At 44.1% G+C, this 25716-nt stretch overlaps 1 protein-coding gene across 1 annotated transcript; it reads right to left on the bottom strand.

Annotated features, from left to right (window-relative positions):
* Positions 1-349: 349 nt before the first annotated feature.
* wdr4 (WD repeat domain 4) lies at positions 350-25711 on the bottom strand (the record flags this gene model as incomplete). Its single annotated transcript, XM_079231074.1, has 11 exons — positions 350-938; positions 2458-2527; positions 3385-3571; positions 4926-4987; positions 8059-8163; positions 8488-8548; positions 21918-22030; positions 24460-24616; positions 24734-24880; positions 25136-25204; positions 25629-25711. The coding sequence occupies 11 exons, from the start codon at positions 25709-25711 to the stop codon at positions 748-750; spliced, it is 1245 nt and encodes a 414-aa protein (XP_079087200.1). The 3' UTR covers positions 350-747.
* Positions 25712-25716: the final 5 nt, after the last annotated feature.

Here is a 25716-nt window from a genome sequence, read left to right as displayed (position 1 = left end):
TGAGTGTTGAAGTGCAGGCGTGTGACTGACTTCCCTTGAGAACTGGACCTTTCATAGACACAACCAACTCCAGCTGCATCGCTGTGTTATACTGACCTCGCTGACCTGAACTTTAATAGACATGAAGAGTAATGGAGAATATCTGCAGAATATAAGGATTTATATTATCAGCGTGCTCCAAAATGATCTTGATTCTCCAGGTGAGATCTGGTTTTTACCCTTGTAGTGACTGATCTCCGTCTAGTCACTCGGCTGGGCGTGGGAGAAGTTCCTGTTTCTTACTCGCTTTCAGGTGAGAGTCCAGGCCGTTTGTATCGTTGGGCGAGGTTCCCATATAATTATATGGCATGTTTATACAACTTGTACATTCTTGGTCTCCTGAAGTGTTGCTTGCAGGAAAAAACGTGTGATCTCCCCGTCACCCATGCATTATTACCCACCTGGCTGTTGCACCTGTGCCCCATATATAAACTATCATAATGAAATACACACTACCAAAATAAAATACACAGACATAACTAATGGCTCCTATAGTATGTGTCATTCAGCGCTGGTGGCAGAAACAGACGGCACAGTTTAATATTAGCTGCAACATTTATGTTTCTAAATCAGCCAGAAATGAAAACCAAACAAACATGTGGTATAGCACACGCTCCCCACGGGCTTCATCAACGCACACATGCAGCTCAGACACATCCTTCACGTCAAACATACAGGATGTGATAGCTGCCCTCTCAAAGTGTCTGTTCAGGTAGAAGACTGAATACCAGCTTCTGCCGTCTCCTTCTTGGCCTTCTTGTTGGCGTGTGCTTTCTGGGCCGACCCCCTCTTCAGCTGCTGCTCCTCCAGTCTCTGCTGCTTCTTCTGCAGGTATGTCGTCACGTTGTCAAAGCTCACCTTGTACAGATGCTCGAAGCGGCTGTCGGTCCTTATGGAGGCTGTTGGTAAGAGAGCAAACGGTTGGTGACAGGAACCACATGAAAAATATCAGGTCTGGACATAAACCAAAACCTTTACACTCAGGTCATATCTGATGGCATACTTTTTTTTTTCAATTCAGTTTATTTTATATAGCCCAACATCATAAATACAAGTTTGCCTCGGATGGTTTTACAATCTGTAACATAACATCCTGTCCCGGGACCTCACATCAGATCAGGAACAACTCCCCCAATAACGATAGTAAAAACCCTTTCACAGGGAAGAACCCTGAGGGAGAACAACAGAGGAGGATCTAACTAAAGGTACTGAGGTGCTAACTAAAGTTACTACCTCTGTTAGATATTAACAATGTATCTTTACTAACATGTACCACAGTCCTTCAAAGTTTTACCTTTAGTTAGTGCCTCTCTACTAGATATTATCAATGAGTCTTTACTGGTAGGTCATGTACCACAGTCTTTTAAAGTAGCTGTAATGAAACCTCTTCTTAAGAAGCCCACTTTGGATCCAGAGGTGTTGACTAACTACAGACTGATCTCTAGGTTATTTTACTCCACCCACGAAAAAGCAGTTCCTCTAGATCAGTGGTTCTTAACCTGGGTTCGATCGAACCCCAGGGGTTCGGTGAGTCACTCTCAGGGGTTCGGCAGGGGTCAAGACACACACAGTAAAGCCCGGTTCACACTAGCAATGTCGGGCCGCAACACACAAATGTTCTTCTTTTCGTCACATTGATTTGCAGTAAATATTCATTGAGTTATGATTTTGTGTGAAATTCATGTTTTGTTGATTTTGTTCTTTGAACACAGTGATTTTGTGTGTAACTGATGCATAGTTCATTTTGTGCACTAACAAAATATGTTTTGAAGAAATCATATTTTATTTTTCCAATTACGAAGGGTTCGGTGAATGCACTGATGAAGCTTGCAGGGTTCAGTACCTCCAATAAGGTGAAGAACCACTGCTCTAGATGGCCCTGCCCTGGCCTTCAGTCCCATCTTAAAGAAGCTTGAACTTATCTTTGATCAGGATATATCCTTTAACTCTGAGAAGAAGAACAAAAACTTCAAGGACTGCCTTATTAACCTCTGTAAAATTGCAAAAATCAGGCCCATCCTGTCCAGATAGGATCCCCGCAGCAGGGCTGGCCCAGCCCACTGCCACACACTGGACTATGCTGACAGAGGCCACCCTGATCATGGGGAGTTTTTCCTGGTCCGATGTGAGGTTCTGGGACAGGGGTGTCGTATGTGTACAAATTGTAAAGCCCTCCGGCGCAAATTGGTAATTTGTGATACAAAATAAACTGAATTGATCCAAAAAAATCATCAGTGAACAAAGTCCCTGCTAATTAAGCCGGTGTCAGACACAAGATGTTTGGGGGAGGCGGTGTGTGGCGTCACGTGACACTCAGGCTATTTCAGTCTAGAGGTGCGAGGACGAGAGAGGTAGGACATAGGAGATACACTGACAAGAAGCACGCGTGTGCACGTGCACGTGCACGTGTTGACTCACCTTCAAGCGTCTCCCAGTGTGGCTTGAAGGCTTCAGTCACTCTGTTCAGTTCAGGGCTCTCAGCATCACACTAGATGGAGCAAGAGAGTGTGCAGCAGGCAGTCAGCACACAGGAAGTATAATGGAGAAATGTTGAATACTAAAGATGGCCACAGTAGCCAACGGACAGTCAGAATGATAACATCATGCAGACGCAAACTCCCTTCAAAGTGGCATTTTAACAATAGGGGTTGTGTCTGCCTCATGAAAAGAAAGTAGATACCATGGCAACCACAAATGTCCTGCAGTAAACCACGTGTCATACTATACTGCTGAATTCAACCATTCCTCTTTTAACTTTAAACCATGGAAATATATTACTGGATAGTTAGAATCATGAAAACATGTACAGCTGAGGTTAGTCATTTCCTTATTGGAATGTTTGTATTTGTATTCCATTGGCCATCCTTAACCTAAAATGTAATTAGTAATTTGTATCAGTTTGAATGTGAATTAGTCTACATCTTAAATTCTGTGTCAAATTAGTTAATGACTTTATAACTGCTCATACTGAGCTGCAATACTATTTATTGGCCAGATGTGCATGAACAGGTGGTGTGAGCTCCCAGCTGACCAACCAGAGCTCCTGTTTGTTTTTGTTAAGTATTTAAGTTAAGAGTTCTTTATAATGGGTCGTCGTTTATAGAGATGTGTATATATATATATATATATATATATATATATATATATATATATATATATATATATATATATATATATATATATATATATAAATAAAATAAAATAATTTCATAATAATAAAATAATAAATTAAAAAGAAGATACAAGTCCAATCTAAAGAACAATATTTTTGATTTTACTTCTATCTTTTCATGTGAATGGAAGCATCAGTCAGTCAGGATATGTGTCTGAACGCATCACACTGACCTCCCAGCAGTCTTGTCTGAGTGTGTACATTTGAAGTGGTGCATCACTGGAGTCCATCAGCACCCAGAGACGGCCCTCCGGGTCAAAGGCCATGTCCAGGGCGCAGTGGGGCAGGGAGAGCCTGCTGTGTGGAAGCAGCTTCTCCTCGCCCTCCCGCTCCAGGGTAAACAACTGAACGGTGGACACTCTGAGGACACAATGTTGAATCAATCGCGTCATCACTGGGTTCATCCATCGGCGTTTTGAATGTATTCTGAACATTGAAGTGACGGCTTCACTTTGCGACTCTGACCTTCAGTGACCTTCAGTGACATCTACACTATACAGCTCCACGGTGACCTTGTGTGGTCACTGTGGAGTCCCAACATACATTGAAGAGGCAAACACAGCTTTAGGCCAGGTCCCTTCATGACCAAGACAAACGCAGCTTCCTGTCCACAGCTACTCTGGAAAAGGGTTTGGAACTTTAAGTGACTGAGAAACTTCAAACTGGTTGTGAAACATTCACAGTTCAACTGTCACCTCCATATGACCTCCATAAGTAAAAGAAAACTTCAGTGAGAAGATAGTCTATTTCTGTACAGTTATTCTTAGTTCTGGTCATTGGTGACACCAGGTCAGATTACATGTTCACTCACTCCACTTCTACATGCTTGTTAGGTTTTCCTTTCCCTTTTTTAGAATCCATTTATTTTATTATGTCACTCTGTGATCACGTCACTTTCCAGTATTCAGAGGTGAAAAGTAATCCAGTACATTTTCTTAAATACTGAGCCTTGACGATTTTACTCGAGGAGAATATTTTTGGTTTTGTTTTGCTACATCCATCTGACGCCTTTACTAAATCATTTTACTTTGCATGAACTTATCAAATCTGATGCACTGCTGGGGTTCAACTTCTCACAAGTTGTAATGCAGTGGTGAACTCAACATTTAAAGTCTGACATGCATTTACTAAACCAGTTAGAAATGTTCAATTAAATTAAGTTTATTTTGTATAGCTCAGAATCACAAATGACACATTTGCCTCAGGGAGCTTCAGTCCTGCACTGATTGTTTTATTGGTCGAATACTTTTTAAATCGAGAAACGTAAATAAACACAGTGTAGATGTTCAGTGTCTACTCTCCATAGTTTGTACTCCAGATAGCAGGGACATATTTTCACGCTGTACAAATGGCACACACATATTTTCAGTCCTGACATGTTTATCGTTTATCATGACATAGTACATCATACATTCTTTGTTGCAAGTTTCCCCAATGTGAGGATTTGCTGCCTTTCTGTGTTTCACTGTAAATTCCGCCTCTGTGCTGTGGACTGTTTTGACATATTTGGATTTTAAAAAAATTAAAGCAATTGATAGCCCAACTGAAAATACTATGTAGTTGGATTCCAATACATCTCATTTACGATTCAAAAAAGGGATTTTTATATTAAAACCTTTGTTTGTGTAACAAAATAATGTTTACAGAGTGCTGTGAAAGCAGACTTTGTCTACCTGCAGAGCCGAATGTCTGAGTCCTGCATGAAGTTACTCACCTTTCACACTGCACAGCTACATAGCGAGCGTCAGGAGAGCTGCTGATACGGCATACAGTTGCCTTGTGGGAAAGAAAGCAGAGTAGTGAAGTCATTTCAGGAATCTTATTGTTTTTTTTTTTACAAAATAGGGGAATTGTGACTGACTGTCTTTGAACTGGTACTTAATAAATAAGAGCACCAAAGGAGTTTCGCCTGATTGAAAGTTTATTTATTCAGAAGAAACTCGCCAACAAAAAGCTGTCTTTATCAGCAGCTCCCGGCTCTAAACATCTCGAAGGCAGGGCTTGAAAGATTACGGACACTTTAAAGCTGCATTAATACATCTTTTTATTTCTCCAATAGATTAATGACTGTATAGTTTGAAAGGTGTCGCTCGTAGTAACAAACCCCCATTAGAGAATTATCATCAGCCTCTTTCTGCTCATTGCGGTCGTGTTAGGGCTGCTTCCACTGACACAGCTGGATGAACCGAGTGTAAACAACACTAAAGTAACACCCAAACTGGAATAGCTTGGAATGGAAGCAATATTGTGACAGTATCGCTGCACATGAACATGTTAACCGACTATAGAAGAACAATAAAGTGGTTTGATCATGTAAATGCCACCACACTGCAGAAAAGCAGCAGTCTCCCAAGTTGACACAACTAAGCAGAATGAAAAGACCAAACCTTGTGGTCTGAAGTCTTGGGTGTTTTTTTCCATATGTTTATTGCCTGCACTTGCACTTCAATAATTTCCTTCCCACACAGGCCACTAGTGTTCGTGGTCCACATGATAGCAAACAGATTAAAACTAACATTACAAACTTGGGAGTAATTTTAGAATTTAAAACCCAATTTCAAAAGTTTTAAAACAGCCTTTTTTTCTTTTTGTGAAAATCGAACGTCAGGCTTAACTGGCTGATATTAGCTGGATGTTCATTTGTTTATTACTAGCCATTTAGACTACTGTAACTTAATTTCCCCTGGATTACCTAATAATCAATAATAAAACTAAACCTAGTTCAGAATGCCAGTCACATTACCTCAGAGTGTAAGACACAGGTACCTGTAACTTTTCAAATTGATTTTGTAAGTTTTTTTTCCTACTTGTTTACAAAGCTTTAAATGAAATTGCTGCTTTCTACATTTGTCCCATAAGAGTAATATTGAGAGTGCCTTCTGTTTTATGACCCTAAACTGTGGAACTTACTGACACTGGATATCAGAATGGAAAACTCTCCCTGTATTTTTTAAAGGAAATTAAAAACCTCCATGTTAAATCTAGCTTTTAACCTAAATTCCACGTATTTTGAATAGCCCAAAATTACAAATAACCCTCAGTGGGCTTTCCAATCTGTACACACACGACATCCTCTGTCCCGGGACCTCACATTGGTTCAGGAAAAACTCATATCGGTCCCAAAAAAACCTTTAAGGGGAGTTCATGGAGTTCCACAAGGTTCTGTGCTTGGACCAATTTTATTCACCTTATATATGCTTCCTTTAGGCAATATTATCAGAAAACACTCCATAAACTTCCACTGTTTTGCCGATGATACTCAACTATATCTGTCGATCAAGCCAGATGAAACCCACCAGGTCACTTAACTTCGAGCGTGTCTTAAAGACTGCTGGGGGACTTCTTAGGATACACTGAGCTCCTCTCTCCTCTTCTGGATGAATTCATGTCTCTTCAATGCACATTACTAACTCTACTTTTTCCCGGGAGCTTACGATTCCTCGCCTCAATTTTCCATGAATCGTGGCTGTCTGGAACCGGTCCTGCCGCCTACCTCCTGCCTCCTACCTCCTGCCTCCTACCGCCTACCTCCTGCCTCCTGCCGCCTACCTCCTGCCTCCTGCCTCCTACCTCCTGCCTCCTACCTCCTGCCTCCTGCCGCCTGCCTCCTGCCGCCTGCCTCCTGCCGCCTACCTCCTGCCTCCTGCCTCCTGCCTCCTGCCGCCTACCGCCTGCCGCCTACCGCCTGCCTCCTGCCTCCTACCTCCTGCCTCCTGCCTACGACCTCCTGCCTCCTGCCTACGACCTCCTACCTCCTGCCTCCTGCCTCCTGCCTCCTACCTCCTACCTCCTGCCGCCTACCTCCTACCTCCTGCCGCCTACCTCCTGCCGCCTACCTCCTACCTCCTGCCGCCTACCTCCTGCCTCCTGCCTCCTACCTCCTGCCTCCTGCCTCCTGCCGCCTACCTCCTGCCTCCTGCCTCCTGCCGCCTACCTCCTGCCGCCTACCTCCTGCCGCCTACCGCCTACCTCCTACCTCCTGCCTCCTGCCGCCTGCCGCCTACCTCCTGCCTACGACCTCCTGCCTCCTACCTCCTACCTCCTACCTCCTGCCGCCTGCCTCCTACCTCCTGCCTCCTACCTCCTGCCTCCTACCTCCTGCCTCCTGCCTACGACCTCCTGCCTCCTGCCTCCTGCCTACGACCTCCTACCTCCTGCCGCCTACCTCCTACCTCCTGCCGCCTACCTCCTACCTCCTGCCTCCTGCCGCCTACCTCCTACCTCCTGCCGCCTACCTCCTACCTCCTGCCGCCTACCTCCTGCCTCCTGCCGCCTACCTCCTGCCTCCTGCCGGCTGCCGCCTACCTCCTACCTCCTGCCATGGTCCTGCCTCCTGTGAAAGGTTTTTTTCTGTTTTTGGGAGAGTTGTTCCTGATCCGATGTGAGGTCCTGGTACAGATTGTAAAGCCCTCAGAGGCAAATTTGTATTTGTGATTTTGGGTTATACAACATAAACTGAATTGAATTGAATAAGTAGGCTACCCGATCCACTACTGAGAAATGTTGAGGCAAGAAATCAACCATCCCTGTCATTGTAATTCACCAATTCAGAGGGTTCAATCTAGTCATATGATCAATATGACAATTGACAATTGATCAATATCCATGTATTTATTACTATTTAAATGTTTGGGGGATATTTAGGTTATTTGTAACATAGCTATATGGAAATTAATACAGTTGTGAACTAATACTCCTACTGTATCAAACAGTCAACATGTAAATGATAAATATGGCCAAAAGAGTGAGACCATCTGAGAATATCTTGGCAATCCATCCAATCGTTGGTGAGATATTTTTAATGAGAGATGAAGGGTCCAGGAATCACCAGCCATCGGGACGCTCACCTTGTGTCCGACGGCCTCAGAGCTCGGTGCATCTTCAAGCTCCTTGAGGTCCCAGCTCTGCAGTTTACGGCCAGACTCGTACTCCCACAGCTTCATGGTCCCGTCCTGACAAACACATATATTACATCCTCTGGGTCAGTTTGATCTTCTGCTGTCAAAGTTGCAACATACAGGAGATCTTTGCTGTATTAAAAAGGCATGGAGGAAAAACTAAGTTTTCATAATAAATCAAGTAACTGATGGTCACCACAAATGGTCAATTTGTGGGTGAAGTATTCCTTTAAAGGGCAGGTGGAAATCCAAGAGTCACATCTACACCCAACTCTCAATTGACTGCAGACTAAAGTGGAGAGCATGAAGCTCATGGTAGTTATAAGTGGCCTGCATATGTGTGTATATGTGTTAATGTGACTTGAAAAATGCACACACCCCCGATCCGGACAGCAGCCAGTGTGGATGACCTGAAGGGACCAGCAGAGCACTGACAAACCTGGAAGAGAACAGGAATAGTATTAATCAAATAACACTTGCGCCATGTGGTGGAGCGGTGCTACATCCCCACACAGGATTGGCGGCCACATCGCGAAATGGCCGCAGTGGCCCACACTACACCTCCCAGAATGCCTCAGCACTCACCCAGCTGTAGATGCTTAGGTCACCTAATTGAGGCAGGACCGGAGTGCTTCAGAAAGAGTAGAGGGGAGAACACAGGGCTGGGAGCAGAGCTTTCAGTTATCGGGCTCCGCTTCTGTGGAATCAGCTTCCACTTTCAGTCCGGGGGGCAGACAGTCACCTCCTTTAAGAGTAGACTTAAGACTTTCCTCTTTGATTAGGGTTAGGGCTGTTTCAGGTCTACAGTTAGGGCTGGTTCAGGTTTATAGTTAGGGCTGTTTCAGGTCTACAGTTAGTGCTGTTTCAGGTCTACAGTTAGGGCTGTTTCAGACTTATAGTTAGGGCTGTTTCAGGCTTATAGTTGGGGCTGGTTCAGACTTATAGTTAGGGCTGTTTCAGGCTTATAGTTAGGGCTGTTTCAGACTTATAGTTAGGGCTGTTTCAGGTCTACAGTTAGGGCTGGTTCAGGTCTACAGTTAGGGCTGTTTCAGGTTTATAGTTAGGGCTGTTTCAGGTCTACAGTTAGTGCTGTTTCAGGTCTACAGTTAGGGCTGTTTCAGACTTATAGTTAGGGCTGTTTCAGGCTTATAGTTGGGGCTGGTTCAGACTTATAGTTAGGGCTGTTTCAGGCTTATAGTTAGGGCTGTTTCAGACTTATAGTTAGGGCTGTTTCAGACTTATAGTTAGGGCTGTTTCAGACTTATAGTTAGGGCTGTTTCAGGTCTACAGTTAGGGCTGTTTCAGGTCTACAGTTAGGGCTGTTTCAGGTCTATAGTTAGGGCTGTTTCAGGTCTATAGTTAGGGCTGTTTCAGGTTTATAGTTAGGGCTGTTTCAGGTCTACAGTTAGGGCTGTTTCAGGTCTATAGTTAGGGCTGTTTCAGGTCTACAGTTAGGGCTGTTTCAGGTCTACAGTTAGGGCTGTTTCAGGTCTACAGTTAGGGCTGTTTCAGGTCTACAGTTAGGGCTGTTTCAGGTCTACAGTTAGGGCTGTTTCAGGTCTACAGTTAGGGCTGTTTCAGGTCTATAGTTAGGGCTGTTTCAGGTCTACAGTTAGGGCTGTTTCAGACTTACAGTTAGGGCTGTTTCAGGTCTACAGTTAGGGCTGTTTCAGACTTACAGTTAGGGCTGTTTCAGGTCTACAGTTAGGGCTGTTTCAGGTCTACAGTTAGGGCTGTTTCAGGTCTACAGTTAGGGCTGTTTCAGGTCTACAGTTAGGGCTGTTTCAGGTCTACAGTTAGGGCTGTTTCAGGTCTACAGTTAGGGCTGTTTCAGGTCTACAGTTAGGGCTGTTTCAGGTCTACAGTTAGGGCTGTTTCAGGTCTATAGTTAGGGCTGTTTCAGACTTATAGTTAGGGCTGTTTCAGGCTTATAGTTGGGGCTGGTTCAGACTTATAGTTAGGGCTGTTTCAGGTCTACAGTTAGGGCTGTTTCAGACTTATAGTTAGGGCTGTTTCAGGCTTATAGTTGGGGCTGGTTCAGACTTATAGTTAGGGCTGTTTCAGGCTTATAGTTAGGGCTGTTTCAGACTTATAGTTAGGGCTGTTTCAGACTTATAGTTAGGGCTGTTTCAGACTTATAGTTAGGGCTGTTTCAGACTTATAGTTAGGGCTGTTTCAGACTTATAGTTAGGGCTGTTTCAGGTCTACAGTTAGTGCTGTTTCAGGTCTACAGTTAGGGCTGTTTCAGACTTATAGTTAGGGCTGTTTCAGGCTTATAGTTGGGGCTGGTTCAGACTTATAGTTAGGGCTGTTTCAGGCTTATAGTTAGGGCTGTTTCAGACTTATAGTTAGGGCTGTTTCAGACTTATAGTTAGGGCTGTTTCAGGTCTACAGTTAGGGCTGTTTCAGGTCTACAGTTAGGGCTGTTTCAGGTCTACAGTTAGGGCTGTTTCAGGTCTACAGTTAGGGCTGTTTCAGGTCTATAGTTAGGGCTGTTTCAGACTAACAGTTAGGGCTGTTTCAGGTCTACAGTTAGGGCTGTTTCAGACTTACAGTTAGGGCTGTTTCAGGTCTACAGTTAGGGCTGTTTCAGACTTACAGTTAGGGCTGTTTCAGGTCTACAGTTAGGGCTGTTTCAGGTCTACAGTTAGGGCTGTTTCAGACTTACAGTTAGGGCTGTTTCAGACTTACAGTTAGGGCTGTTTCAGACTTACAGTTAGGGCTGTTTCAGGTCTACAGTTAGGGCTGTTTCAGGTCTACAGTTAGGGCTGTTTCAGGTCTACAGTTAGGGCTGTTTCAGGTCTATAGTTAGTGCTGTTTCAGGTCTACAGTTAGGGCTGTTTCAGACTTATAGTTAGGGCTGTTTCAGGCTTGTAGTTGGGGCTGGTTCAGACTTATAGTTAGGGCTGTTTCAGGTCTACAGTTAGTGCTGTTTCAGGTCTACAGTTAGGGCTGTTTCAGACTTATAGTTAGGGCTGTTTCAGGCTTATAGTTGGGGCTGGTTCAGACTTATAGTTAGGGCTGTTTCAGACTTATAGTTAGGGCTGTTTCAGACTTATAGTTAGGGCTGTTTCAGACTTATAGTTAGGGCTGTTTCAGGTCTACAGTTAGGGCTGTTTCAGGTCTACAGTTAGGGCTGTTTCAGGTCTACAGTTAGGGCTGTTTCAGGTCTACAGTTAGGGCTGTTTCAGGTTTATAGTTAGGGCTGTTTCAGGTCTACAGTTAGGGCTGGTTCAGGCTTATACTTAGGGCTGGTTCAGACTTATAGTTAGGGCTGTTTCAGGTCTACAGTTAGTGCTGTTTCAGGTCTACAGTTAGGGCTGTTTCAGGTCTACAGTTAGGGCTGTTTCAGGTTTACAGTCAGGGCTGTTTCAGGTCTACAGTTAGGGCTGGTTCAGGCTTATAGTTAGGGCTGGTTCAGGCTTATAGCTAGGGCTGTTTCAGACTTATAGTTAGGGCTGTTTCAGGCTTATAGTTAGGGCTGTTTCAGGCTTATAGTTAGGGCTGGTTCAGACTTATAGTTAGGGCTGGTTCAGACTTATAGTTAGGGCTGGTTCAGACTTATAGTTAGGGCTGGTTCAGACTTATAGTTAGGGCTGGTTCAGACTTATAGTTAGGGCTGGTTCAGACTTATAGTTAGGGCTGGTTGAGGTTTATGGTTAGGGCTGTTTCAGGTTTATAGTTAGGGCTGTTTCAGGCTTATAGTTAGGGCTGTTTCAGGCTTATAGTTAGGGCTGTTTCAGGCTTATAGTTAGGGCTGTTTCAGACTTATAGTTAGGGCTGTTTCAGACGTATAGTTAGGACTGTTTCAGGTCTACAGTTAGGACTGTTTCAGGTCTACAGTTAGGACTGTTTCAGGTCTACAGTTAGGACTGTTTCAGGTTTATAGTTAGGGCTGTTTCAGGTCTACAGTTAGGACTGTTTCAGGTTTATAGTTAGGGCTGTTTCAGACTTATAGTTAGGGCTGTTTCAGGTCTATAGTTAGGGCTGTTTCAGGTCTATAGTTAGGGCTGTTTCAGGTCTATAGTTAGGGCTGTTTCAGGTCTACAGTTAGGGCTGTTTCAGGTCTACAGTTAGGGCTGTTTCAGGTCTACAGTTAGGGCTGTTTCAGGTCTACAGTTAGGGCTGTTTCAGGTCTACAGTTAGGGCTGTTTCAGACGTATAATTAGGGCTGTTTCAGGTCTACAGTTAGGACTGTTTCAGGTTTATAGTTAGGACTGTTTCAGGTTTATAGTTAGGGCTGTTTCAGGTTTATAGTTAGGGCTGTTTCAGGTCTACAGTTAGGGCTGTTTCAGGTTTATAGTTAGGGCTGTTTCAGGTCTATAGTTAGGGCTGTTTCAGGTCTATAGTTAGGGCTGTTTCAGGTCTACAGTTAGGGCTGTTTCAGGTCTACAGTTAGGGCTGTTTCAGGTCTACAGTTAGGGCTGTTTCAGGTCTACAGTTAGGGCTGTTTCAGGTCTACAGTTAGGGCTGTTTCAGGTCTACAGTTAGGGCTGTTTCAGGTCTACAGTTAGGGCTGTTTCAGGTCTACAGTTAGGGCTGTTTCAGGTCTATAGTTAGGGCTGTTTCAGGTCTACAGTTAGGGCTGTTTCAGGTCTACAGTTAGGGCTGTTTCAGGTCTACAGTTAGGGCTGTTTCAGGTCTACAGTTAGGGCTGTTTCAGGTCTATCGTTAGGGCTGTTTCAGGTCTACAGTTAGGGCTGTTTCAGGTCTACAGTTAGGGCTGTTTCAGGTCTACAGTTAGGGCTGTTTCAGGTCTATAGTTAGGGCTGTTTCAGGTCTATAGTTAGGGCTGTTTCAGGTCTACAGTTAGGGCTGTTTCAGGTCGACAGTTAGGGCTGTTTCAGGTCTACAGTTAGGGCTGTTTCAGGTCTACAGTTAGGGCTGTTTCAGGTCTACAGTTAGGGCTGTTTTAGACTCATAGTTAGGGCTGTTTCAGGTCTACAGTTAGGGCTGTTTCAGGTCTACAGTTAGGGCTGTTTCAGGTTTATAGTTAGGGCTGTTTCAGGTCTATAGTTAGGGCTGTTTCAGGCTTATAGTTAGGGCTGTTTCAGACTTATAGTTAGGGCTGTTTCAGGTCTACAGTTAGGGCTGTTTCAGACTCATAGTTAGGGCTGTTTTAGACTCATAGTTAGGGCTGTTTCAGGTCTACAGTTAGGGCTGTTTCAGGTCTACAGTTAGGGCTGTTTCAGGTTTATAGTTAGGGCTGTTTCAGGTCTATAGTTAGGGCTGTTTCAGGCTTATAGTTAGGGCTGTTTCAGACTTATAGTTAGGGCTGTTTCAGGTCTACAGTTAGGGCTGTTTCAGGTCTATAGTTAGGGCTGTTTCAGGCTTATAGTTAGGGCTGGTCCAGACTTATAGTTAGGGCTGGTTCAGTCTTATAGTTAGGGCTGTTTCAGACTTATAGTTAGGGCTGCTTCAGACTTATAGTTAGGGCTGTTTCAGGTCTATAGTAAGGGCTGTTTCAGACTTTTAGTTAGGGCTGTTTCAGACTTTTAGTTAGGGCTGTTTCAGACTTTTAGTTAGGGCTGTTTCAGACTTATAGTTAGGGCTGTTTCAGACTTATAGTTAGAGCTGTTTCAGGTTTATAGTTAGGGCTGTTTCAGACTTATAGTTAGGGCTGTTTCAGACTTATAGTTAGGGCTGTTTCAGACTTATAGTTAGGACTGTTTCAGGTTCATAGTTAGGGCTGTTTCAGACTTATAGTTAGGGCTGTTTCAGACTCATAGTTAGGGCTTTTTCAGGTCTATAGTTAGGGCTGTTTCAGGTTTATAGTTAGGGCTGTTTCAGGTTCATAGTTAGGGATGTTTCAGGCTTATAGTTAGGGCTGTTTCAGGCTTATAGTTAGGGCTGGTTCAGGCTTATAGTTAGGGCTGTTTCAGACTTATAGTTAGGGCTGTTTCAGACTTATAGTTAGGGCTGTTTCAGACTTATAGTTAGGGCTGTTTCAGACTTATAGTTAGGGCTGTTTCAGGTCTATAGTTAGGGCTGTTTCAGACTTATAGTTAGGGCTGTTTCAGACTTATAGTTAGGGCTGTTTCAGGTTTATAGTTAGGGCTGTTTCAGGTCTACAGTTAGGGCTGTTTCAGGTCTACAGTTAGGGCTGTTTCAGGTTTATAGTTAGGGCTGTTTCAGGTCTACAGTTAGGGCTGTTTCAGGCTTATACTTAGGGCTGGTTCAGGCTTATAGTTAGGGCTGTTTCAGACTTATAGTTAGGGCTGTTTCAGGTCTATAGTTAGGGCTGTTTCAGGTCTACAGTTAGGGCTGTTTCAGGTCTACAGTTAGGGCTGTTTCAGGTCTACAGTTAGGGCTGTTTCAGGTCTACAGTTAGGGCTGTTTCAGGTCTACAGTTAGGGCTGTTTCAGGTCTACAGTTAGGGCTGTTTCAGGTCTACTGTTAGGGCTGTTTCAGGTTTACAGTTAGGGCTGTTTCAGGTTTACAGTTAGGGCTGTTTCAGGTTTATAGTTAGGGCTGTTTCAGGTCTACAGTTAGGGCTGGTTCAGGCTTATACTTAGGGCTGGTTCAGGCTTATAGTTAGGGCTGTTTCAGACTTATAGTTAGGGCTGTTTCAGACTTATAGTTAGGGCTGTTTCAGGTCTACAGTTAGGGCTGTTTCAGGTCTACAGTTAGGGCTGTTTCAGGTCTACAGTTAGGGCTGTTTCAGGTCTACAGTTAGGGCTGTTTCAGGTCTACAGTTAGGGCTGTTTCAGGTCTACAGTTAGGGCTGTTTCAGGTCTACAGTTAGGGCTGTTTCAGGTTTATAGTTAGGGCTGTTTCAGGTTTATAGTTAGGGCTGTTTCAGGCTTATAGTTAGGGCTGGTTCAGACTTATAGTTAGGGCTGGTTCAGACTTATAGTTAGGGCTGGTTCAGACTTATAGTTAGGGCTGGTTGAGGTTTATGGTTAGGGCTGTTTCAGGCTTATAGTTAGGGCTGTTTCAGGCTTATAGTTAGGGCTGTTTCAGGCTTATAGTTAGGGCTGTTTCAGGCTTATAGTTAGGGCTGTTTCAGACTTATAGTTAGGGCTGTTTCAGACGTATAGTTAGGACTGTTTCAGGTCTACAGTTAGGACTGTTTCAGGTCTACAGTTAGGACTGTTTCAGGTCTACAGTTAGGACTGTTTCAGGTTTATAGTTAGGGCTGTTTCAGGTCTACAGTTAGGGCTGTTTCAGGTTTATAGTTAGGGCTGTTTCAGACTTATAGTTAGGGCTGTTTCAGGTCTATAGTTAGGGCTGTTTCAGGTCTATAGTTAGGGCTGTTTCAGGTCTATAGTTAGGGCTGTTTCAGGTCTACAGTTAGGGCTGTTTCAGGTCTACAGTTAGGGCTGTTTCAGGTCTACAGTTAGGGCTGTTTCAGACGTATAATTAGGGCTGTTTCAGGTCTACAGTTAGGACTGTTTCAGGTTTATAGTTAGGACTGTTTCAGGTTTATAGTTAGGGCTGTTTCAGGTTTATAGTTAGGGCTGTTTCAGGTCTACAGTTAGGGCTGTTTCAGGTCTACAGTTAGGGCTGTTTCAGGTCTACAGTTAGGGCTGTTTCAGGTTTATAGTTAGGGCTGTTTCAGGTTTATAGTTAGGGCTGTTTCAGGCTTATACTTAGGGCTGTTTCAGACTTATAGTTAGGGCTGTTTCAGACTTATAGTTAGGGCTGTTTCAGACTTATACTTAGGGCTGGTTCAGGCTTATACTTAGGGCTGGTTCAGGCTTATACTTAGGGCTGTTTCAGACTTATAGTTAGGGCTGTTTCAGACTTATAGTTAGGGCTGTTTCAGACTTATAGTTAGGGCTGTTTCAGGCCTACAGTTAGGGCTGTTTCAGGTCTACAGTTAGGGCTGTTTCAGGTCTACAGTTAGGGCTGTTTCAGGTTTATAGTTAGGGCTGTTTCAGGTCTACAGTTAGGGCTGGTTCAGGCTTATACTTAGGGCTGGTTCAGACTTATAGTTAGGGCTGTTTCAGGTCTACAGTTAGTGCTGTTTCAGGTCTACAGTTAGTGCTGTTTCAGGTTTATAGTTAGGGCTGTTTCAGGTCTACAGTTAGGGCTGTTTCAGACTTATAGTTAGAGCTGTTTCAGGTTTATAGTTAGGACTGGTTCAGGTTTATAGTTAGGGCTGTTTCAGACTTATAGTTAGGGCTGTTTCAGACTTATAGTTAGGGCTGTTTCAGACTTATAGTTAGGGCTGTTTCAGACTTATAGTTAGGGCTGTTTCAGACTTATAGTTAGGGCTGTTTCAGGCTTATAGTTAGGGCTGTTTCAGACTTATAGTTAGAGCTGTTTCAGGTTTATAGTTAGGACTGGTTCAGGTTTATAGTTAGGGCTGTTTCAGACTTATAGTTAGGGCTGTTTCAGACTTATAGTTAGGGCTGTTTCAGACTCATAGTTAGGGCTTTTTCAGGTTTACAGTTAGGGCTGTTTCAGGTTTACAGTTAGGGCTGTTTCAGGTTTATAGTTAGGGCTGTTTCAGGTCTACAGTTAGGGCTGGTTCAGGCTTATACTTAGGGCTGGTTCAGGCTTATAGTTAGGGCTGTTTCAGACTTATAGTTAGGGCTGTTTCAGACTTATAGTTAGGGCTGTTTCAGGTCTACAGTTAGGGCTGTTTCAGGTCTACAGTTAGGGCTGTTTCAGGTCTACAGTTAGGGCTGTTTCAGGTCTACAGTTAGGGCTGTTTCAGGTCTACAGTTAGGGCTGTTTCAGGTTTATAGTTAGGGCTGTTTCAGGTTTATAGTTAGGGCTGTTTCAGGCTTATACTTAGGGCTGTTTCAGACTTATAGTTAGGGCTGTTTCAGACTTATAGTTAGGGCTGTTTCAGACTTATACTTAGGGCTGGTTCAGGCTTATACTTAGGGCTGGTTCAGGCTTATACTTAGGGCTGTTTCAGACTTATAGTTAGGGCTGTTTCAGACTTATAGTTAGGGCTGTTTCAGACTTATAGTTAGGGCTGTTTCAGGTCTACAGTTAGGGCTGTTTCAGGTCTACAGTTAGGGCTGTTTCAGACTTATAGTTAGGGCTGTTTCAGGTTTATAGTTAGGGCTGTTTCAGGTCTACAGTTAGGGCTGTTTCAGGTCTACAGTTAGGGCTGTTTCAGGTCTACAGTTAGGGCTGTTTCAGGTTTATAGTTAGGGCTGTTTCAGGTCTACAGTTAGGGCTGTTTCAGGCTTATACTTAGGGCTGGTTCAGGCTTATAGTTAGGGCTGTTTCAGACTTATAGTTAGGGCTGTTTCAGGTCTATAGTTAGGGCTGTTTCAGGTCTACAGTTAGGGCTGTTTCAGGTCTACAGTTAGGGCTGTTTCAGGTCTACAGTTAGGGCTGTTTCAGGTCTACAGTTAGGGCTGTTTCAGGTCTACAGTTAGGGCTGTTTCAGGTCTACAGTTAGGGCTGTTTCAGGTCTACAGTTAGGGCTGTTTCAGGTCTACTGTTAGGGCTGTTTCAGGTTTACAGTTAGGGCTGTTTCAGGTTTACAGTTAGGGCTGTTTCAGGTTTATAGTTAGGGCTGTTTCAGGTCTACAGTTAGGGCTGGTTCAGGCTTATACTTAGGGCTGGTTCAGGCTTATAGTTAGGGCTGTTTCAGACTTATAGTTAGGGCTGTTTCAGACTTATAGTTAGGGCTGTTTCAGGTCTACAGTTAGGGCTGTTTCAGGTCTACAGTTAGGGCTGTTTCAGGTCTACAGTTAGGGCTGTTTCAGGTCTACAGTTAGGGCTGTTTCAGGTCTACAGTTAGGGCTGTTTCAGGTCTACAGTTAGGGCTGTTTCAGGTCTACAGTTAGGGCTGTTTCAGGTTTATAGTTAGGGCTGTTTCAGGTTTATAGTTAGGGCTGTTTCAGGCTTATAGTTAGGGCTGGTTCAGACTTATAGTTAGGGCTGGTTCAGACTTATAGTTAGGGCTGGTTCAGACTTATAGTTAGGGCTGGTTGAGGTTTATGGTTAGGGCTGTTTCAGGCTTATAGTTAGGGCTGTTTCAGGCTTATAGTTAGGGCTGTTTCAGGCTTATAGTTAGGGCTGTTTCAGACTTATAGTTAGGGCTGTTTCAGACGTATAGTTAGGACTGTTTCAGGTCTACAGTTAGGACTGTTTCAGGTCTACAGTTAGGACTGTTTCAGGTCTACAGTTAGGACTGTTTCAGGTTTATAGTTAGGGCTGTTTCAGGTCTACAGTTAGGGCTGTTTCAGGTTTATAGTTAGGGCTGTTTCAGACTTATAGTTAGGGCTGTTTCAGGTCTATAGTTAGGGCTGTTTCAGGTCTATAGTTAGGGCTGTTTCAGGTCTATAGTTAGGGCTGTTTCAGGTCTACAGTTAGGGCTGTTTCAGGTCTACAGTTAGGGCTGTTTCAGGTCTACAGTTAGGGCTGTTTCAGACGTATAATTAGGGCTGTTTCAGGTCTACAGTTAGGACTGTTTCAGGTTTATAGTTAGGACTGTTTCAGGTTTATAGTTAGGGCTGTTTCAGGTTTATAGTTAGGGCTGTTTCAGGTTTACAGTTAGGGCTGTTTCAGGTCTACAGTTAGGGCTGTTTCAGGTCTACAGTTAGGGCTGTTTCAGGTTTATAGTTAGGGCTGTTTCAGGTTTATAGTTAGGGCTGTTTCAGGTTTATAGTTAGGGCTGTTTCAGGCTTATACTTAGGGCTGTTTCAGACTTATAGTTAGGGCTGTTTCAGACTTATACTTAGGGCTGGTTCAGGCTTATACTTAGGGCTGGTTCAGGCTTATACTTAGGGCTGTTTCAGACTTATAGTTAGGGCTGTTTCAGACTTATAGTTAGGGCTGTTTCAGACTTATAGTTAGGGCTGTTTCAGGCCTACAGTTAGGGCTGTTTCAGGTCTACAGTTAGGGCTGTTTCAGGTCTACAGTTAGGGCTGTTTCAGGTTTATAGTTAGGGCTGTTTCAGGTCTACAGTTAGGGCTGGTTCAGGCTTATACTTAGGGCTGGTTCAGACTTATAGTTAGGGCTGTTTCAGGTCTACAGTTAGTGCTGTTTCAGGTCTACAGTTAGTGCTGTTTCAGGTTTATAGTTAGGGCTGTTTCAGGTCTACAGTTAGGGCTGTTTCAGACTTATAGTTAGAGCTGTTTCAGGTTTATAGTTAGGACTGGTTCAGGTTTATAGTTAGGGCTGTTTCAGACTTATAGTTAGGGCTGTTTCAGACTTATAGTTAGGGCTGTTTCAGACTTATAGTTAGGGCTGTTTCAGACTTATAGTTAGGGCTGTTTCAGACTTATAGTTAGGGCTGTTTCAGGCTTATAGTTAGGGCTGTTTCAGACTTATAGTTAGAGCTGTTTCAGGTTTATAGTTAGGACTGGTTCAGGTTTATAGTTAGGGCTGTTTCAGACTTATAGTTAGGGCTGTTTCAGACTTATAGTTAGGGCTGTTTCAGACTTATAGTTAGGGCTGTTTCAGACTTATAGTTAGGGCTGTTTCAGACTCATAGTTAGGGCTTTTTCAGGTTTACAGTTAGGGCTGTTTCAGGTTTACAGTTAGGGCTGTTTCAGGTTTATAGTTAGGGCTGTTTCAGGTCTACAGTTAGGGCTGGTTCAGGCTTATACTTAGGGCTGGTTCAGGCTTATAGTTAGGGCTGTTTCAGACTTATAGTTAGGGCTGTTTCAGACTTATAGTTAGGGCTGTTTCAGGTCTACAGTTAGGGCTGTTTCAGGTCTACAGTTAGGGCTGTTTCAGGTCTACAGTTAGGGCTGTTTCAGGTCTACAGTTAGGGCTGTTTCAGGTTTATAGTTAGGACTGTTTCAGGTTTATAGTTAGGGCTGTTTCAGGTTTATAGTTAGGGCTGTTTCAGGTCTACAGTTAGGGCTGTTTCAGGTCTACAGTTAGGGCTGTTTCAGACTTATAGTTAGGGCTGTTTCAGACTTATAGTTAGGGCTGTTTCAGACTTATACTTAGGGCTGGTTCAGGCTTATACTTAGGGCTGGTTCAGGCTTATACTTAGGGCTGTTTCAGACTTATAGTTAGGGCTGTTTCAGACTTATAGTTAGGGCTGTTTCAGACTTATAGTTAGGGCTGTTTCAGGCCTACAGTTAGGGCTGTTTCAGGTCTACAGTTAGGGCTGTTTCAGGTCTACAGTTAGGGCTGTTTCAGGTCTACAGTTAGGGCTGTTTCAGGTTTATAGTTAGGGCTGTTTCAGGTCTACAGTTAGGGCTGGTTCAGGCTTATACTTAGGGCTGGTTCAGACTTATAGTTAGGGCTGTTTCAGGTCTACAGTTAGTGCTGTTTCAGGTCTACAGTTAGTGCTGTTTCAGGTTTATAGTTAGGGCTGTTTCAGGTCTACAGTTAGGGCTGTTTCAGACTTATAGTTAGAGCTGTTTCAGGTTTATAGTTAGGACTGGTTCAGGTTTATAGTTAGGGCTGTTTCAGACTTATAGTTAGGGCTGTTTCAGACTTATAGTTAGGGCTGTTTCAGACTTATAGTTAGGGCTGTTTCAGACTTATAGTTAGGGCTGTTTCAGACTTATAGTTAGGGCTGTTTCAGACTTATAGTTAGGGCTGTTTCAGGCTTATAGTTAGGGCTGTTTCAGACTTATAGTTAGAGCTGTTTCAGGTTTATAGTTAGGACTGGTTCAGGTTTATAGTTAGGGCTGTTTCAGACTTATAGTTAGGGCTGTTTCAGACTTATAGTTAGGGCTGTTTCAGACTTATAGTTAGGGCTGTTTCAGACTTATAGTTAGGGCTGTTTCAGACTCATAGTTAGGGCTTTTTCAGGTCTATAGTTAGGGCTGTTTCAGGTTTATAGTTAGGGCTGTTTCAGGTTTATAGTTAGGGCTGTTTCAGGTTTATAGTTAGGGCTGTTTCAGGTTTATAGTTAGGGCTGTTTCAGGTTTATAGTTAGGGCTGTTTCAGGCTTATAGTTAGGGCTGTTTCAGGCTTATAGTTAGGGCTGGTTCAGGCTTATAGTTAGGGCTGGTTCAGGCTTATAGTTAGGGCTGTTTCAGACTTATAGTTAGGGCTGTTTCAGACTTATAGTTAGGGCTGTTTCAGACTTATAGTTAGGACTGTTTCAGGTTCATAGTTAGGGCTGTTTCAGGTTTGCCCTGGTCCAGCTCCTAGATATGCTGCTCTAGGTCTAGACTGCTAGGGGACACCTTAGGATACACTGAGCTCCTCTCTCCTCTTCTCTCTCCTTCTGGATGAATTATTGCCTCTACAATGCACATTACTAACTCTACTTCTTCCCCGGAGCCTTTGTGTTGTCTAGAGCCGGTCCTGCCTCCTACCTCCTACCTCGGCCCTGCTGATGGCCCTCCTCTCTACCTCCTTCTGCTTCATGGATTGTGGTTATCTGGATCATGGAACATGCCTACTACTCATTATATGAATAATTTCTGTCATATTCATTGAATGTGCTGTAACTCTGTTACATTATTCATTCTGGTCACATGACATCTATTGTTCTGTCCATCCGGGGAGAGGGATCCTCCTCTGTTGCTCTATGAAGGTTCTTCCTGTTTTCCTATTTGGGGAGTTGTTCCTGATCCGATGTGAGGTCCTGGGACAGGATGTTATGTGTACAGACTGTAAAGCCCTCTGAGGCAAATTTTAATTTGTGATTTTGGGCTATATAAAATAAACTGAATTGGGAAGGAGCTGGGCGAGCAGACTGGAACCAACACCTAAAAATGGGAGGAGCTGCTAACAGGGACCTGCTGTGTTTTGATGGACTTCTGATTTAGTTTAAGGAATCACTTTCTCCTCTGGGACGCTTTGCATTGTTTGATGGATTTTCGATTGAAGTGATTACCTGTGTCGCCAGTTTTATTCAACAATACAACTTCACCCTCTTTTTTTATTTGATATTGCACCACACAGGCTCAGTTACTCACTGTTGATGGCCCAGGCAGAAGGACTGGATGTTGTACGGAGCCCTGCGGTGGCTCACTCTGATCTTCTCGTCACGGTCTGCTGTGATGAGGTACTTGTCGTCTGGCGACATGCTCTGAAAGACAGCAGAAGGGGACACTCATTCAGTCGCTCAACTCAGGCAGACACATTATGTGACAACGGTACACTAACAAGGTCATGAGGGGATCAATGTGTCAGCAGTGTTCTTGCCAAGAACAGAAAAAACAAACCCTTTCATGGGAAAAGGCTTTGGTGGACATGGCTCTTTACAGAGCATTTTCTTTAAATCAGAAACGTCACCATAGATAATAATGCAAATGTATAGGGCTGCAACAACGAATCGATAAAAATCGATTATCAAAAGTGTTGGCAACGAATTTCATTATCGATTCGTTGTGTCGCGGAGAAGAAAAAAGAGCGGAGCAGAGCAACTGGCCGCCAGCGTTTCCGAGATTGGAGTGAGACACGAGAAAAGCTGAGGTTGTGATCTTAGCAAAAATAGAAGATCTTTGACGAGTCGAGTCTTGGCCAATCAGAGTCTTCATGTTACTCAAACTTGTTTTTAATGGAAGCTAGTTAGCTTGCTATCACGTTAGCTAACGTGTTTGGGTTGTGTATTGTCGTTAAAGTTCCGTTATGTTCCGTTACAGTTCAGTCTTGCTTGTAAAAAACCGTAACGTGGTGAAACATGCCGTCACCCCCCGGTCTGGTTCAATTCACGCTGTCACTCGTTAACGTTAAACCGGCACACCGGCGGATCTGATAAAGGTTGTTTTTTTTACTAAAAGTAGACTGAATCAAATCACGTAGTTGGGCTTAGCCAACAACGTGATTTCGTGGTCGTGAGAGGCCCAGAATGAAATAGTTTAAGGAAGAGGACTCTGTATATGCAGCGCTGAGATGAGGTGGAGCTGGGCCTGGAGGTTTCGGTCCAAACAGACGTGAGAGGAGCAGTGCAGCTTCCCACTGTCCCAGTGTTTCACACATATTGATAAAGCAGGGTATGATAAAGCAGCCTCTGCTCCAAGGAGATCAATTACAGTAAAACAAAGGGGCTCACATTTGGCAGATGTAAAGCATACATGTGTATGTTTTTAGTGTCGGTCCATTTTTATTTTATTTTTTTAATTAACAGCTCAGGGATGTTCAAGGAGCAACCTGTTTGTGCTTTCTGAACATGTGTTGCACTGTGAATTTGTACTGTCACTTCTGTTTTTGAACAAAGGGTTGGAAATGAATGTTTTTTTGCTTTTTTTATCCGATTCATCAATTAATCAAAAAAATAATAAATCTAAAATTATTAAAATAATCGTTAGTTACAGCCCTACAAATGTATAACTATTGCAATCATCAGTTGGACATTAATCTACACAAATGAATATGCAGTAGGCAACAGAACAAGATGTTGGGGTTAGGGTCTTGGACACGTCGACATAGATTAGCAGAGCCAGGATCGATCCTGTCAATTCATCTGGCGAACAAGATAGATGAACTGCTGCTCCTAAACAAAGCAAACCGCAGCAAAGAACTGCCAACATACACCATACTCCCGCAGCACTGCCCACAAAAACCTAAAGGACCCGGTCGAAAGCCTCCTCCAAGTCTACAAAGCACATGTAGACTGGTTGGGCAAACTCCCAGGATCCCTCCAAATCTGCACTGCTCCTCTTGAATCTGAGGTTCGACAAACAACACCAAGTCTTCAGGCGCTGCCCCTCTCCAGGGGATATGTTGGTCGGATTTAGGAGTTCCTCAACTCCTAAACCGGGGAGGAGCTGCTGACGCAGACGGGGGATGTCCCCGTCCGCGTCAGCAGCTCCTCCCCCGCTGAGAGCAGCCTGGGGTCGGCCCTGCCTTCCCTTCCTGAGCCGATGGAGGGTTTGCCAGAACCTCCTTGAGGCCAACCGAAAGTCCTTCTCCATGGCCTCCCCGAACTCCTCCTATGCCCGAGTTTTAGCATCCGCGACCATCGCAGCTGCAGCCCTTCAGGCCTGCCATGCCCGAAAGGTTACCCTTTACGACAGGCACCGATGACCTTCCGACCACAGCTCCTAGCGGCCGCGTCCACAATAGAGGCTTTGAACATGGTCCACTCGGATTCCATGTCCCCAGCCTCCCCCGGGATGTGTGAGAAGGATCCTCTGCCAGATGCTCCCAGTTCACCCTCACTACACGTTTGGGCGCCGGCTCCCTCATCTGATCCAAGCTGGTGATCAGCTCTGCTCCTCTCTTGACCTGAGTGTCCCAGACATACGGCCGCAGACCAGATGATACGACTACAAAGTCCATCATTGACCTCCGGCCTCAGGTGTTCTGGTACCAGGTCCACTTACGAGCCTCCTTATGCTCCAACATGATGTTCCTTATGGACCAACCGTAAGTGGTTCCTAAACTGGGGTATGAACTGAACTTTCTGAATACTGTTTAAATTTGAATGAGTCTTTAAACATCTGCAAATGTTGAGACCTATTGTTATTAGTTCCCTAGACTACAGTTGTGTTTCCCAGCTTTGGTGTTCCTTACTACAGCTAGCAGCATAGACAGGTGGCCCATCTTCAGCTCGCCCTCCCTCTGCGGCTCCACCACGGAGAAGGAGTACACATCTCCTGATTTGTCAGTCGCCAGCAGCTCGTCCTCCGCCTGGCTGAACATCAGGGAGGTACATCTCCTCACCACCCACCTGTGTAACACACGCACACACACACACACACACACACACACACACACACACACACACTGTTACCACATTGCATCCTTATCTGTACAGTACATGAAGCTGCTGTGGATTAAGTTCTACCTGATGCTGATACACTGCCACGACGGCTCACAGCGGAACAGGACAAGTCTCTTGGTGTCATCAGTCAGTGCCACTAGCTTTCCAGATGACGACACGGCGAAGGCAAGGACCTTGTCACTTCCTGTTTCCTCTGAGGCACCGCCATCACTGATGACAAGGGAGACAATTCATATTCCAAGGATCTATTCATCTTTGGATCCGTTCTTATTCTAAAAAATGAAAACCTAATCCTTTTAAATCAATTCCTTTTTTTTTATTATGTATTTTATTTTGTATGCATTTCTCTTCTTGCAGAGTCTTCCTATTCCTGTTTTTAGGAGTCAATGCGTCAAAAAGAAATGGTATAATTACCCATAGACTGCACCACTTCCTTGACAACCAGGAGTCATTGCTTGTTCCTACCTGCTGTTATCATCCTTCCCACTCTTTGGCTTCTGCTCAGCAGTGCTGCAGTCGAACACAAACACGTCTCTGTAATAAAGTACAATGCGGATGAGTTCCTCACAATGCCAGTTTCATGAAGAGAACACACGTGTTAAGGGGGATTCAAACCTAACAGGTAAACATCACAGAGAACACACGTGTTAAGGGGGATTCAAACCTAACAGGTAAACATCACAGAGAACACACGTGTTAAGGGGGATTCAAACCTAACAGGTAAACATCACAGAGAACACACGTGTTAAGGGGGATTCAAACCTAACAGGTAAACATCACAGAGAACACACGTGTTAAGGGGGATTCAAACCTAACAGGTAAACATCACAGAGAACACACGTGTTAAGAAGGATTCAAACCTAACAGGTAAACATCACAGAGAACACACGTGTTAAGGGGGATTCAAACCTAACAGGTAAACATCACAGAGAACACACGTGTTAAGGGGGATTCAAACCTGGCCTGTTTGCTGTGAGTTGCAACGAGTTTCTTGTCACAGGCGACAATAAACCACTCTCCACAGAAACCGACGGCCGTCATGGTTG

Source organism: Taurulus bubalis (assembly GCF_910589615.1).
Source record: "Taurulus bubalis genome assembly, chromosome: 15".
NCBI classification, from domain to species: domain Eukaryota; kingdom Metazoa; phylum Chordata; class Actinopteri; order Perciformes; family Cottidae; genus Taurulus; species Taurulus bubalis.
The sequence above is the reverse complement of the archived record's forward strand: the minus strand, read 5'-3'. Positions and strand labels throughout refer to the sequence as shown.